This window comes from Carcharodon carcharias, chromosome 7, assembly GCF_017639515.1.
Source record: "Carcharodon carcharias isolate sCarCar2 chromosome 7, sCarCar2.pri, whole genome shotgun sequence".
Taxonomy (NCBI): Eukaryota; Metazoa; Chordata; class Chondrichthyes; order Lamniformes; family Lamnidae; genus Carcharodon; species Carcharodon carcharias.
The window spans coordinates 179,754,507-179,770,858 of NC_054473.1; the positions used below are offsets into that span (position 1 = coordinate 179,754,507).

General features: G+C 45.2%; 1 protein-coding gene across 1 annotated transcript in view; it reads left to right on the forward strand.

The window, feature by feature from the left end:
- adamts18 (ADAM metallopeptidase with thrombospondin type 1 motif, 18) overlaps positions 1–16,352 on the forward strand; it is a 159,314-nt gene that overhangs the window by 126,077 nt on the left and 16,885 nt on the right. Inside the window, 1 exon segment of the mRNA XM_041191707.1 lies at positions 9,919–10,123. Coding sequence (XP_041047641.1) covers positions 9,919–10,123 — 205 coding nt within the window.

Sequence of the window (16,352 nt, forward strand, 5' to 3'; positions counted from 1 at the left end):
TGGAGGCACACACCGCACCCCCCCACCCCCCCCTTCACGTCCCAGCTGAGATATAACACTGCTGACTTTCGGCCTTCCCCCATGCAACTTCAATCCTCCCGCCAGCCTGAAAATTGAGGCTGGGTGGGAAACGGCCCTTAATTTGGCCAGGGCGTGCTCCCCGTTAGAAGCCTTGTTCCTCCCCATCCCCCCAACGTAAAACGGCTGTGCGAACGGGACCCCTGAGGACATCCCGTTCCTTCAATTTCGTGCTGCCCACCTGCCTAAAAATCCACTTGGGGGGTTGGGGGGAGCGTAAAATTCTGGCCAAAGAATTCTCCTGGCATTCGGCTCAACATTTTTACCGTCACGCTTCAAAAGATAGGATGAACTTGCATTTATATAGCACCCGTCGCAACCTCAGGGCATCCCAGAGCTGGTAACGGCCAATGAAGCACGTTTGAAGCGTAGTCCCTGTTGTAATGTGGGAAACCTTGTAATGTGGGAAACCCAGCTGCCAATTTGTGTGCAGAAAACTCCCACAAACAGCAATGTGATAATGATCATGTAATTTTCTTGTGGTATTGGTTAAGGGATAAATATTGATCGTGACATCAGGGAGAACTCCCCTCCTCTTCTTTGAAATAGTGCCATGGGATCTTTTCCATCCACCAGAGAGAGAGAGAGAGAAGACAGGTCCTCATCTTTAATGTCTCATCTTAAAGAACTGCATTGGAGTATCAGCCTCAGTTTTGTGCTAATGTCTCAGGGGTGTGAGCCCGCCACCTCCTGAGTCAGATGTAAGTGTGGTACACCTGAGCGAGAGCTAAGTTTTTAATTCTCGCAACAAAAGGACCATTCGGCCCATAGAATGGGCTCCGTGAATAATCCTAGTTGCCACAATGGTGAAAAATGAGGGACTTTCGGGGCGGATGATTTAAGATGAGCCAAATGTTCAGCCTCATCTGTGTTCACTCTGAGCTCTTGTGAGGCTACTTTGACAAAGGCTGCAGCTGTTCTAGTGCAGCACCTTCCTGAAACCCGCGAGGTGAATGACCAGTTAATATGACTTTTAGCCGGATTGCAACAGGGACAAATGTTTGCCAGGATAGTAGGAGAAATCTCTGCTTTCTTCTAAACATTTCCATGGGACAGGACTTTGATCTGATGTTCCATCCAAAGGTATTTACTGCTGCGTGCCTTACAGTGGAGCAATAGTCAAACAAGCGTTCAACAGTGTGACCCAGCTTAACACGGAGTTCACCCTGACCATGTCATTGCTGGGGAGGGGAAAGCACCCCGTATATAGATTTCCCCCCCACGTGTGAAATTCATTGTGGCTGGGCTATGGTGTGACTTGTGCTCGGTGAGGCTGCTTGCAATCTTTCATCAGGTTCAGACTTGGAGGAAGCAGTTTCAGGAATGCAGGCGGCCCATGTATGTACTGCTGCTGGGAGTTCGCATCTCTTTAACCCTTCCCCCTCTCAAGGCTACCTCAAGAACTCTCTTATTTTTTTTCTGAGAGGCAGAGAATAAACGTAGTTGTTCGCTTTGCTTGGCGAAGTGGCCTCATATTTATTGTTGTGAAACCCCGTATTCCCATTGCATGGTCGTTTAATTTGTAACCAGCCGCTCTTCTGTGCCACTGCCCGTTGTGCGTCAGGAGATGAGGAGAACGCGATTACTTTTGGTTTGTTTTCATTGGGCCGTCGCTGCAAGATCGGCCAAGTTTGTTGCCCATCCCCGGCAGCCCTTGAAAAGGTGGTAATAGGGCCGCCATCTTGAACCGCCACGGTCCGTGTGCTGAAGTTGCTCTCGCGGCGCTGTTAAGTAAGGACTTCTCCAAACAATCCAGTATCCTGCTGTGAAGGAGCAGCTGTGGGGACCAGGCAGATGTGTTTAAAACCCTTTCCACAGTGCTGCCCACCTCCACCCCCCCACCCCAGCCCCCCACTCCCAAAGCGGGTGTAATTACAGCAGAATAACTCTATGTAAGTGATTTCAACTTTAGACTGAGATGTAGGAATTTATCATGGTAAAGGTTGACATGAATTGCACCCAGATTTAGTATTGAATAGATATACGCTAACAGAGCTCGCACACCATTGCTATGAGTGTGAGGATGTGCTGTTTTTTTAGTGAGAGGTGTGCTATTTCAAGTAATGGCCAATGTATTAATATCAGGATTACTGACTTTCAGCGACTGAATCCAATTTGGATTTTTATTACATCGTTAGCTGGAATAATTTACTAGTGTATTGGGATCAAATTTTTATCTAACCATAAATGAGTGGATTTGGCTATTACTGCACAACCCTTTACCTGTATTCTCAAATTTAATCTCTCAACATTTTAAAAGCACATAACGCACGGGAAAATTGTGTCTAAAATGGATTAAATTGAAATTAGGTACCTGGCGGGACATTGAGATTGGGAAGGGGGGATCACAGGGTTTTTTGTACCATTGGAGTTTTTTGGGCTTTGGTAAAACTGGAAATGGAAGTCCTGGAGTTTGCCTAGAGCTGGGGTAGCTAACCTTATGATCTGGCAGATTTATATTGAAACTGCTGAGGTTTTGCATGAACACAAGTGGAATTGAGGTTTGAGAAAGCACTGAGGGGAGTGTTCCTGAGGTTTGGGCACAGTTGTACCAGAGTTCTAGGATGTGGTAGCCATGGGGAGAGGATTCTGAGGTTTGGCAGCCTGTGGATGGGGTTGGAATCGGTCCTTGGCAGAACTGTAGGATAGAATATGTGGTTTGGTTGGCTGAGTATAGTAGCTGAGTGTGGCTGCTTTGTAGAATGGGAGTCTTCGAGTCTGTCAGCATTAGGAAGTGACGTCTTGTCAAGTTTTGGGCTGTTAAATCCATCGAATAATACAGCACAGAAGGAGACCATTCAGCCCATTGAGCCTACACCAGCTCTTTCGAAGAGCAATCTAATTAGTCCCTCCCCCGCCCCCCCCCCCGACTCTTTCCCCATATCTCTGCATCTTTTTCTCCTTCAGGTATATATCCAATTTCCTTTTGAAGGGCGGTGGATACAGGTCCATAACCTATCGGGCAGTGCATTCCAAATTCTAATCACTCGTTGCAGAAATAGTTTTTTTTCTCTCTCATGTCAGCACCATGTATGTTTAAAAGGGGAAGTTTTGTTAAATTTAGACGATTTAATTTAATGCATGGCCTAAGTATTGGAATCTCAAATTGCCCTTTAAATTGTTTTTAGCTTGATAGAGATATAACCTTCAGGCAAAGACTTAGACACTGGATTAGCAAATAATATGAAACTTCATTGAACATAAAACAGCCATACCCTTATCAATTAACTAAAGACTTGACAATAGACTTACTCAATCTATTGAAGACTTATCGACTAATTAATAAAAGAAAACAAAAGTATTCTTATCAGCCAAACAGTACAAACTTCACACCTTCAAATGGATGGCCAATCCAGAAGAAGCGGAAAATGACCTCAACCCTTCGCATCAACAGGTATTCGCCTCTACCTCCGAAGGAGCCTGCACTATGCGGGGTCCACAATGACAGGAATTCTGCCTCTGCCCCTGGGCCCAGTGCTTCACCACTGATCCCCACACTGACAGGAAATCCCCCTGTCCGCGCGGATCTGTCGATCAAACCTGTTTTCCCTCTTTTTGGTGTACACAAACAAAATGGTTCCCGGAACCCTCTTTTAACACCTACTTCTGACATCATCCCACCTTAACCCACAGTTGTTGCTGCTAGCCAATTGTTGTAAGGGTTAATCTCATTGGATCCAGCCATTTGCGCACAAGGCCTCGACCATAAGGCAATGGATTATTTCAAGATGTATTCTTTATCTAAATTCTGCACAAATGTCCTATTCATTAGACCAGCACTGGGCCGGTCAAGAATAGTGTGTTCTGACAGGGGCCACTACTGGATGGTGTAGTTCCTTTCTCACAGCTGTCGGTATAGCATTTTTAAATTTCAAACTTTTAAACCTAACATAGGAATATTAGCAGGAAAGACAAATAAATATAATCCAAGTCTGATTAGCTATTTGATTATTAATGGCTTATCCTTCAATTAAAGGTTATTGAGGTATTTTCTTCGAATCTGCTGCTGGTCAGTGACTATTTCACAGCACTATGTTAAGTTAGCTTGTTGTAAGAGTTAGCAACATCAGCATGACTGCTTTCCTGATAATGCGTTAGTACACAATGCCAACTTGGCCTAGTTACTTCCTGGCAGAATATATGTTTGTAAAAAGCCTTTAAAACAAAATGCTCAAGTTAAGCAAGCACACCAAATGCTACTAAAATAAAATTGAAAATCTAGACCAGTTTACATCTGCTTCTTTATATCTGTGCCTTCTACTTATCATTCTGACCATTTTCCTTTTTATTCTTTCAAGTGATGTGAGCCTCGCTGGCTAGGCCAGCATTTGTTGCACATCCTAATTGCCCTTGAGGAGGCGGTAGTGAGCCATTTTCTTGAAACTGCACAATCCACCTGCTGTAGTTTCACTCTCAGTGCTGTCAGGAAGGGAGTTCCAGGACTTTGATCCAGTGACAATGAAGGAATGGTGATTTACTTCCAAGTCAGAATGATGTGTGACTTGGAGGGGAATTTGCAGCTGGAGGTGCCCCCACCTTTTCCACAGAATTTGAAAATGAATTTCATTTACGAATATATGAATTAGGAGCAGGAGTAGGCCACTCAGCCCCTCGTGCCTGCTTCGCCATTCAATAAGAACATGGCTGATCTGACTGTAGCCTCCCGCCCACCCTCAATAACCTTTCACCCTTTCTTGCTTATGAAGGATCTATCTAGCTCTGCGTTAAAAATATTCAAAGGCTCTGCTTCCACTGCCTTTTGAGGAAGAGAGTTCCAAAGACACTCTACCTTCTGAGAGAAAAAAAATCTCCTAATTTCTGTATTAAATGGGTGACTCCTTATTTTTAAACAGTCCTGTGTTTCAACAAGTGAAAGCAAATTCAATTTGTTTAAAAAGGGTAAGTTTAAAAGGTATAGCATGGCATCAGAGGGGAGCATGAGCTGTCAATGAGCCAGGCACTGTAGAGATTTGCCCAGGTTAACTGCAGTCATTAGACAATTTTTTATCTTATCTTCAATGTACAAATACTCAGGCCCATTGTGGGGCAAATGGTTCTATTCGTGTGGGCCCAAAATTAAGTGTCCACTGAGAGTATGCCCCGGGACTGGAACTCGGGGGTGAATTTTACAGGGTGATGCATTCCTTGCAACACCACTGCCTTGGCCGAAAAGTCGGAGGGCAGTTTGTCAATTTTAAATCCGGCTGCCTCACAGTGGTAATACGTTGATGTTGGCCTTAGTTGCTTGACAGAGGGGCTTCTGCCCCTCGGGGACAGGAAGTCTCGCCCTTGAGAGCTGGTCAAACAATCTGATTGGCCGGCATCTCCGTAGTCCCAGCAGAACCAAATGACAGTAGTGGCCAATGTTGGGAATACTAGCCATCCCCAGAAATGAAGAAGATGTCTTCCAAACTTGAAGGTAAGTTTGGGCATTTTGGTTGGGCAGGGATTGGAGACCTCAGCAAGGGCGGTGGGCAGGGATTGGGTTTTAGAGGCTGGGTGGAGGCACAAAAAGGATGTGTTATCTTGGGGATGTGCCCCCAATGGGCACATAGAACCCCCTAAAGGAGGTACCCCACTCCCGTTCCTGCCCAACTTTAGCCTGTTCAGTGAAAGCTGCCAGGCTGGTTGCCTTCAATTGCCTTCCCCCGGTGCACATATTATAGCAGCGGGAGTGAAATGAGGTCCTTAAATGGCTGTTAATTGACCTCTTGAGGGCCTCAATAGGCCTAAGGGAGGGCAGGCTGCCTGATGCCTTACCCACCCTTTGTAATATGGGGAACAGATCGAGGGCGGGCGAGAAGGCAGTGGGCTGGCCACACGCTTTATTTCATGTGCCTCCCCGCTTTCAAATACAACAACAGGGGCTGTAAATATCACCCTTGGTGTGATGAGTTTGGTTGACAGGCCTGCTGGCAAATTTCAAATTGGGGAAGGAATAGAATTAACAAAGAATGAAGAGAAACCCTAATATCTTGAGGGCAGTCAGATTTGGAACAAAGGGGAACAGAGAGTTTGGCTGACACTAGCAAAATGCACCATGGGACTCCAGAGGAAAAGGAAAATGGGAAAATTCTTTAATGATAGATTGGATGAAAATGTCACGTCAATAAACATAAAGGGCAAAGAAGGGGGAACAAAACAATTCACAAGATTCAAGTGGGTGGACACAAGTGCAAACAACTCCATCAATAACCTCCTTCCCCATCACCAACCCCAACTTGTTTTCAGGATGGTAATGCGCTCACATACCCTAGCTAGCGCCGGAGCAATGGGAATTGAAATAAAGGAAATAAAGTAACTTTCCATCTTTTATTAATTGCATTTTGCTGTTGCAGGGAATACTCAAATGTTTTGCAAAAAGTATCTTTAAATAGAGTCAGCATCCTTGTTCCCTCTAACCACCTCCGTCCCGCTCTCACCCCATCCCCCTCTCCCTCTCCCTCTATCTGTACTAAACTTTGATCTACTGGGTCTTCCAATTCAATGTGACATATCCATTGAGCCCTCCCTAGTGTCTGCCAGCAGGACCCATTGTGTTGACCAAATACTAATTTGACATCGTTTTTCTGTCCAAGCGAATGTTATTCCAAGTCTCTCCTCTTTTGTGTCCTGCTGAAAGAAAAATGAAATGTCCGTTTGCCCAGGCAAAGCTTCATTCGTGCAGAAACATTTTCACATGGGCACCCGGTGATCAGGCATGTTAGCCGCAGACGCAGGCGGGATGAATTGCCACGTTGGCTGGACTTGACTGCTGGTTGTTTGTTTCCAATCCAGGAAAGATTTGAAGAGGGAGCTTTGCCTTCAATTCATCTTTAACAGTTAAACAAGTAATGAACGGTGATCACAAATGTGTGCTTTTTTTTTTTTAGTTCTGTTCTGGCCTCTCCCATTGATATATTTTCTTTCAAATTGCAAGTACTGTTGGCAGTGCCTGTTATCGGATTTTGATTGAGGCTGAACCAGACTTCGCAACCCTGGTGTCATATTTGACCCCAAGGTGAGCTCCTGACTGCATATCTGTACGACACAGAGACCGCCTGTTACCACTTCTGTAACATTGCATGACTCTGCCCTTGCTTCAGTTCATCTCCTGCTCAAACCCTGATCCATGACTTTACTACCTCCAGACTTGATGATTGTAACACTTCCCTGGCCACCCTCCCACATTCTACCAGAGATCCTCCAAAGCTCTGTTCTGCCTGTTCTATCTTGCACCGATTCCCATTCATCCGTTAATCCTGTGCTCGCTGACCTACATTGGCTTCTGGACCAGCAGTGCCTCGATTTTAATGTTCTCATTCTTGTTTTCAAATCTCTTCATCGCCCTGCCATTTATAAGTTTTTCATTATCAGGACTACCAGATCCTGTCTGGTTTAACTAGCGCTAACCATATGCGAACATACGAATTAGAAGCTGGAGTAGACCACTCAGCCCCTCGAGCCTGCTCCACCATTTAATAAGATCATGGCTGATCTGATTGTAACCTCAACCCCACATTCCCACCTAGCCCCTATAACATTTCAACCCCTTGCTAATCAAGAATCTATCTAGCTGTGGCTTAAAAATATTCAAAGACCCTGCTTCCACTGCCTTTTGAGGAAGAGAGTTCCAAAGACTCATGACCCTGTGTGAGAAACAATGTCTCCTCATCTCTGTCTTAAATGAGCGACCTCTTATTTTTAAACAGTGACCCCTAGTTTTAGATTCTCCCACAGGAGGAAACATCCTCTACGCTGTCCATTCGCCCTGTCAAGACCCCTCAGGATCTTGTATAAATGTTGGTGGAATACGGAGTTAGTCTGAGATGCCAACACAACCAAACAGAAGCAGAAGCCCTCCTCCCTATCTTTGTAATCTCCTTCAACCCTACATACCTCCAAACTATCTGCACGCCTCCAATCCTGGCATCTTGAGAATTCCTGATTTTAATAGTCATGCCTTCAATTGCCAAATTACTAAGCTGTAATACACTGCCCCTTAACCTCTCCACCTCTTTACCTACTTCTCCCTCTTTAAATTGTTCTGTAATACTTGCCTCTTTAACAAAGCTTTTGGTCATCTGCCTTAATATCTCCTTATGAGGCGTCAGATTTTGCTCAATAAGGTTCCTGTGATGCGCTTTGGAACATTTTGTTATGTTAAAAGCGCTATATAAATTCAAGTTGTTGTTGCTGATTGGTCTTGTGATGCGCCTCGGAAGGTTTAGCTACATTAGCGGTACTATGTAAACACAAGTTGTTGTTGTTGTTGCCCCTGGATCAGCATCGGCTGTAGGCGAGCTGAATTGTCCTTAAATCAGAGAAATGTGTCCCCTTTGTTATAAACGTAAATCTTCAGCAATATGATAGAAGCCTTCTGATCTCGAAGGTTTCCTCACCAATGAGTAATTAATCTCTGATCGTCCTGTGTCTGCTGAAAAGTAATTGTCTCTAAGGCATCAAAAGAGACACACCTCTGATTGACTTTAAAGTGGAATAGTATTTTGTGCTTTAACTACGTCAGACTCCTGTCCTGAAGAAATCTTTGCCTTGAATCATCATTCTTTGTAACCCTTCAAGCTCCCACCGCACTATTCCAAAAGAGAGCAGTAAGTCCTGGTCAATATATATCTCTGCACCAACATCACTAAAACAGGCGATCCGATTATTACCTTACTGTTGTTTGTGGAATCTTGCTGTGTGCCACCATGTAATTTTTCTGCCTTACAACAGCGAGTGCCCTTCAAAAGTATTTCATTTGCTGGAAGGTGCTTTGAGAGACCCTGAGGTTGTGAAAGATGTTAAATGTTAGAGCTGCAATGTTTAATATGTAATGGGCTGGTTTACGCTTCCCTGACAGTGGGTTTGAAGTTTTGGGGGGGGGTGGGGGGGTGGTGCTCATAAAATCCAGTGTTTGGCCTCCCCCCCATTACCTCCTGCCCACCCCCAACCTGTCTGAAATTTTATGCGGGGCTGGGGAGTCATCGGGCAGCCTGCCTGCCCGCCCTTGGGCAAGTGAATAGCCACCTAGGGGGCTCATCCTGCCCCCACCGCTGTTTTACCTGCAGTAGGGGGAGGCCTATGCCAAACAGGCAGCCCAGCAGCTTTAGGAACGTGGGCTGGTGTCAGGAGTGGGGGGGGCGCGGTGAGGGGGGCCCATCTTTTTGGGTGCCCTGAGCCTATCAGAGGAATCCTCTTCAAGGTCATTATTTCCCCCCTCCCCCCCAACGGGCCTCCCAAACTAGGACCCCCCCACCCCTCCCCCCCCCCCCCCCACCGCCCGCCACCACCCCCTCACCAGGGTCTGCCGTCTGCCACCTGGCCCCGATGGTAGCCCAGACTTGTCTTTGAGTCCGGGGGGGTGTCCTCTTTGTCAGGACTGGCTGTAGTCCCGGCAGTGGCCACCGCCCCCTGCCTGGCGCTGCAGGCACTGCACAGCTGCGGCCATCAGATCAGCTGGCAGCTCTCTGAGGCAGGACTTTGTCCCAAGGTCGGAGCGCAGGTTTCGCCTTAAGGCAGTTACCGCTGCCCCCAGCGTTAAATTGATGCGGGGGCAGCTGTCCGGATTGTGGGCAGGCCCTTCATCAGCCTCGAAGCTGGGGTGGTGGGGACCACGGCATCCCATAAAATCCAGCCCAATATCGACTTCTGCTTTGTCACCCCAAAGCCCAGCCACAGTCTTTGTCCTACTGGGCATCTGCTGATCATAGAAAACAGGGGAAAATAGGACCCTGGACTGAAAACAGTTATATGGCTCACATTTCTGGATGCACTGACCCTTTGGGACTCGCCACATCTGTCTCACTCTTCACCCTCTGCCAATCCGCTTCCCAATTTTATTTTTTCCCTCCTTTGCAGCTGGTCTACAGGCAAGTGGAGTGACTGCAGCAGGTCTTGCGGTGGTGGTGAGCAAACCCGACAGATCCAGTGCTTCCGCAAGGCAGCTTTCCAGCGAGATGAAGCGGTGCCACGCTCCATGTGTCCTCTGGTGGCACCCGCCCAGACACAGCCCTGCAACACCCACGACTGCCCACCCGAGTGGAGTAGTGGAGCGTGGACCCAGGTAAACGTTACTCTTAGCTACTTTGCCACCCTTGGCCTCACACGCAGGGAAAAGCTTAGCCATGAACTGAAGCAAGATTAGACGGTGAGGAACAATTGGACCAGGGCACACAGTACCCAATTTCAAGTCAAGACATCTTGCCCTTATTTCTATATTTCCAGTATAAATTCCATAGTTCACGTTTATAATAGGAACTACCTATTTGTGCATGCCACACTGCGCTTGCAAGTGACCAGTAATGTCAGTGTGACATGTTTACATGGAACATATTCATTGTAATGGTCAATGGAAGCCTTTTAAATGAAAAGCATTGGCAGTAAATTGGTGGAGAAATAAAATTCTTAAAATAAGAGATAAATATTTGGAGGGGAGAAGTTAGAAGACCTGTGGGAAAAGAACAGGGGAGTTCGGTTAATTGGATAGCTCTGTGAAAGAGCTGGCACAGGCATGATGGACTGAATGACCTTCTGTGATGTAAGAGTCTGTTTAAAATAGAATTCCATTTACAGACAGCATGAAACCTTCCAGTAGTCACAATTAACAACGTGAATCAAAACCAGCGTGCACACCATGCAATGCAGGGCTGAATTTTTATTTGCACAACCGCATCATTTATGAGTTTTATGAACTTTCACAAAATGCGAAAGTTTCAGCAATTGATGGAAAAAGGCTGAAAAGTATTCCCTCAAAAATGAAACAGCTCAGTGAATGTCTGCTTAATCAGAACTATCTGGATGAAGAATGAGAAAGTGCAATTATGAAAATTGCATCAGCCTGTTCAAAGGCCTAGTGATGTGTCCACACACATACTACGCATAGCATTAACTCCACACACATACTACGCATAGCATTAACTCCACACACATACTACGCATAGCATTAACTCCACACACATACTACGCATAGCATTAACTCCACACACATACTACACATAGCATTAACTCCACACACATACTACGCATAGTATTAACTCCACACACATACTACACATAGTATTAACTCCACACACATACTACGCATAGCATTAACTCCACACACATACTACGCATAGCATTAACTCCACACACATACTACACATAGCATTAACTCCACACACATACTACGCATAGCATTAACTCCACACACATACTACACATAGCATTAACTCCACACACATACTACACATAGCATTAACTCCACACACATACTACGCATAGCATTAACTCCACACACATACTACACATAGCATTAACTCCACACACATACTACGCATAGCATTAACTCCACACACATACTACGCATAGCATTAACTCCACACACATACTACACATAGCATTAACTCCACACACATACTACGCATAGCATTAACTCCACACACATACTACACATAGTATTAACTCCACACACATACTACGCATAGCATTAACTCCACACACATACTACACATAGTATTAACTCCACACACATACTACGCATAGCATTAACTCCACACACATACTACGCATAGCATTAACTCCACACACATACTACGCATAGCATTAACTCCACACACATACTACACATAGTATTAACTCCACACACATACTACGCATAGCATTAACTCCACACACATACTACGCATAGCATTAACTCCACACACATACTACACATAGCATTAACTCCACACACATACTACACATAGCATTAACTCCACACACATACTACGCATAGCATTAACTCCACACACATACTACACATAGCATTAACTCCACACACATACTACGCATAGCATTAACTCCACACACATACTACACATAGCATTAACTCCACACACATACTACGCATAGCATTAACTCCACACACATACTACGCATAGCATTAACTCCACACACATACTACACATAGCATTAACTCCACACACATACTACGCATAGCATTAACTCCACACACATACTACACATAGTATTAACTCCACACACATACTACGCATAGCATTAACTCCACACACATACTACACATAGTATTAACTCCACACACATACTACGCATAGCATTAACTCCACACACATACTACGCATAGCATTAACTCCACACACATACTACACATAGCATTAACTCCACACACATACTACACATAGCATTAACTCCACACACATACTACACATAGCATTAACTCCACACACATACTACACATAGCATTAACTCCACACACATACTACACATAGCATTAACTCCACACACATACTACACATAGCATTAACTCCACACACATACTACACATAGCATTAACTCCACACACATACTACTCATAGCATTAACTCCACACACATACTACACATAGCATTAACTCCACACACATACTACGCATAGCATTAACTCCACACACATACTACACATAGCATTAACTCCACACACATACTACGCATAGCATTAACTCCACACACATACTACACATAGCATTAACTCCACACACATACTACGCATAGCATTAACTCCACACACATACTACACATAGCATTAACTCCACACACATACTACACATAGCATTAACTCCACACACATACTACGCATAGCATTAACTCCACACACATACTACACATAGCATTAACTCCACACACATACTACGCATAGCATTAACTCCACACACATACTACACATAGTATTAACCAGTATTTTTGTGTAGGACTTATGTAATTACCTATCCGTGATAATGCAGGAGGAACTCTTTAGACAAGTGCCTAAGCAAAAAACAGAAAGACTTGCATTTACATAGCACCTTTCATGACCTGAGGATGGCCCAAAGTGCTTTACAGCCAATGAAGTATTTGCAAAGTGTCGTCACTGTTGCAAGAAATGCAGCAGCCAATTTGTGCACAGAAAGATCCCACAGGCAGCAATATGATAATGACCACATAATTGCCATTGACTGAGGGATATATATGGATTGACTGGGACACTAGGGATAACACACCTACACTTCTTCGGAATCAAGCCATGCGATCTTCAACACCCGGCAGAGGGGGGCCTCGATTTCCCATCTCATTTGAGAGATGGTACTTCTAACAGCGCAGCACTCCCCCAGTGCTGCCCTGAGTGTGACAGCCTAGAATTTTGTGTTTAGGCCTAGTGTGGGGCTTGAATCCAAAGCCTCCTGGCTCAGAGACAAATGTGCTACTCACTGAGGCAAAGCTGACACACACTGCTTAGGACAAAGTCTACAGATAAGTGACAGTTTGGACAAAGTGGAATTTTGTAGGTATTTATCAGAATGGGATTTACATCTTGAGCTACCTTATTATTTAAATAAATGCACAGTATTGAGTACCTCCATCTAAACCAGCTGCAGAATAATAAATTTCTTAATGAAGTATTTCTGGTAAAATTACTAGGTAGAAATTTGAGAAACTCCAATAGGATCTGACATGAAAAATCCCTTTACGCACAAATAGTCTCCTATAATGGAAGAGTTTGCTGGATGTGCTCCAAGATCTATAAAGTGCTTTTCATTTCTTATTAGAATTTTAAACAGAGTTGAAGGGAACTCCTGGCGCTGAAATCCAAAGGGACGTACGTCCTCCTCAAAGTGCTTTCTTGTTCTAGCACATTATTTTGCTGCCCTCCAAAGGTCATGTTCAGGATTTCATTTGTTCTTCTGGTGACATCTGCAAAAGGAACCTAACGCACCTGCTTTGGTCTGATGGGATGTCAGTGTGCTGTGATGTGCAACTTACTGCCCTCCAGAGATACACAGGCCCTGACTTGAGAGCGATCATGTTTCACTGATGGTGACTTCACTACCAGTAAATCCTGACCTGCTTCATTTGTCGGGAAGTAATATACCTGGATCAGGATTTCTTTAAACTGCCATTGAAAGTGATCCGTTTGCAGATCCTTTATTCACTTGCAGCGCTGTGAACAGCTCTAGTGCCCATATTAGAAACAAAAGGATATCAAGGCTCTCGAGAATTATACCAGAAATGAGAGGATATAGCTCTTAGAAAAGGCTGAGGGTTTACCTCACACACTCTTCAACATTATGAATAGATATCATATTGTGGGCATTTGTGGGGAAATTCTGGGGATGCCAAAGAGGTTGTCCTGTGAGGGAAAGTTGAGCAGGTTGGGCCTATACTCAGCATCACTGAATCTTAATGGCACAGAAGGAGGCCATTTGGACAATCATATCTGCAACAGCTTTCCAAATGAGCATTATGACCTAGTGCCATTGCCCTGCATTTTTCCCGTACCCTTCCACATTGTTTCTATTCAAATAATCATCTAATGTCCTCTTGAATGCCTCAGTTGAACCTGCCTCCACCACACTTCCAGGCCGTGCATTCCAGATCCAAACCGCTTGTTGTGTGAAAAACTTTTTTCTTACATCACATTTGCTTCTCTTGTAAATTACTTTAAATCCATGCCCTCTCATTTCCTACATCTAATGACACACGAGGCAGACAAAGCATGACCTTATATCTGTTTCCGTAGCTAGTTCTTCCTGGAACAGGTCACCAGAGGCTGTAGCTCGAGGAGTGCCACTCCACATCTAGCATGGCTTGACCAGGAGACTCTCCCATAGGTGTATTGCAAGGATTTGCAGGTTGGTAATCGACCTGTCTAGCCATGTTATGAGTGCACCTTCCATGGTCATCAAGTCCCAGAGTGGGACTCAGACCCAGAGCTTCTGGCTTAGAGGCAGGGAGACCATGCGCTGCACCACAAGAGCTGCTAAGCAATGAGATAAATGACCAATTAACCTGCTTTTTGAGACTGTTGTTGGCTGAGGGATGAAAGGTGCCCAGCATATCAGAAAACCTCCCTACTCTTCTTCAGAAAGATGCTATGGAACCTCTTGCACTGACAGCAACAGGCTATGAGAACCTCAGTTTAGTATCTCAGCTGAAAGATGGCACATCCAACAATACAGCATTCCTTTAGTGCTGCCTTGAACTGCCAGCTATTATTGTGTGCTTAAAATTTTTATGGTTCTGTGGTTAAACCATTCATTTTAAATGAGTTGCCACTGGTGTAAAAATAATGTTGATTCGAAGGTCTAATCTCATATGTCTCAGCAGTAAGTCCTCCTTACTAACATCTGGGAGCTAGTGCCAAAATTGGGAGAGCTGCCTCGCAGATGAGTCAAGCAATAGCCTGACATAGTCATCCTCACAGAACCATACCTTACAACTAATGTCCCAGACACCACCATCACCATACCTGGGTATGTCCTGTCCCACTGGCAGGACAGGCCCAACAGAGATTGGGGTACAGCGGTATACAGTCGGGAGGGAGTTGCCCTGGGAGTCCTCAACATCGACTCTGGACCCCATGAAGTCTCATGGCATTGGGTCAAGCATGGGTAAGGAAATCTCCTGCCGATTACCATGTACCACCCTCCCTCAGCTGACGAATCAGTGCTCCTCCATGTTGAACACCACTTGGAGGAAGCACTGAGGGTGGCAAGGGTACAGAATGTGCTGGGTGGGGGACTTCAATGCCCATCACTAAGAGTGGCTCAGTAGCATCACTACTAACCGAGCCGGCCGAGTCCTAAAGGACATAGCTGCTAGACTGGGTCTGTGGCAGGTGTTTAGGGAACCAACAAGAGGGAAAAACATACTTGACCTCATCCTCACCAACCTGCCTACCACATATGGAACTGTCCATGACAATGTTGGTAGGGGTATCCACCGCACAGTCGTTGTGGAGACAAAGTCCTGCCTTCACATTAAGGATACCCTCAGCTGTGTTGTGTGGCACTACCACCGTGCTAAATGGGATAAATTTCAAACAGATCTAGCAACTCAAGACTGGGCATCTATGAGACGCTGTGGGCCATTAGAAGCAGCAGATCTGTACTCAAACACAATCTGTAACCTCATGGCCTGATGTATCCCCCACTTTACCATTACCATCAAGCCAAGGGATCAACCCTGGTACAATGAAGAGTGCAGGAGGGCGTGCCAGGAGCAGCACCAGGTATACCTAAAAATGAGGTGTCAACCTGGTGAAGCTATTACACAGGACAACTTGCGTGTCAGACAGCATAAACAGCAAATGATAGAAAGGCTAACCGATCCCACAACCAACGGATCAGATTAAGGACTGCAGTCCTGCCACATCCAGTCATGAATGATGATGGGCAATTAAAAAACTCACTGGAGGAGGAGGCTCCAGAAATATCCCCATCCTCAATGATGGAGGAGCCCAGCACAGTAGTGCAAAGGATAAGGCTGAAGCATTGCTACAATCTTCAGCCAGAAGTGCCAAGT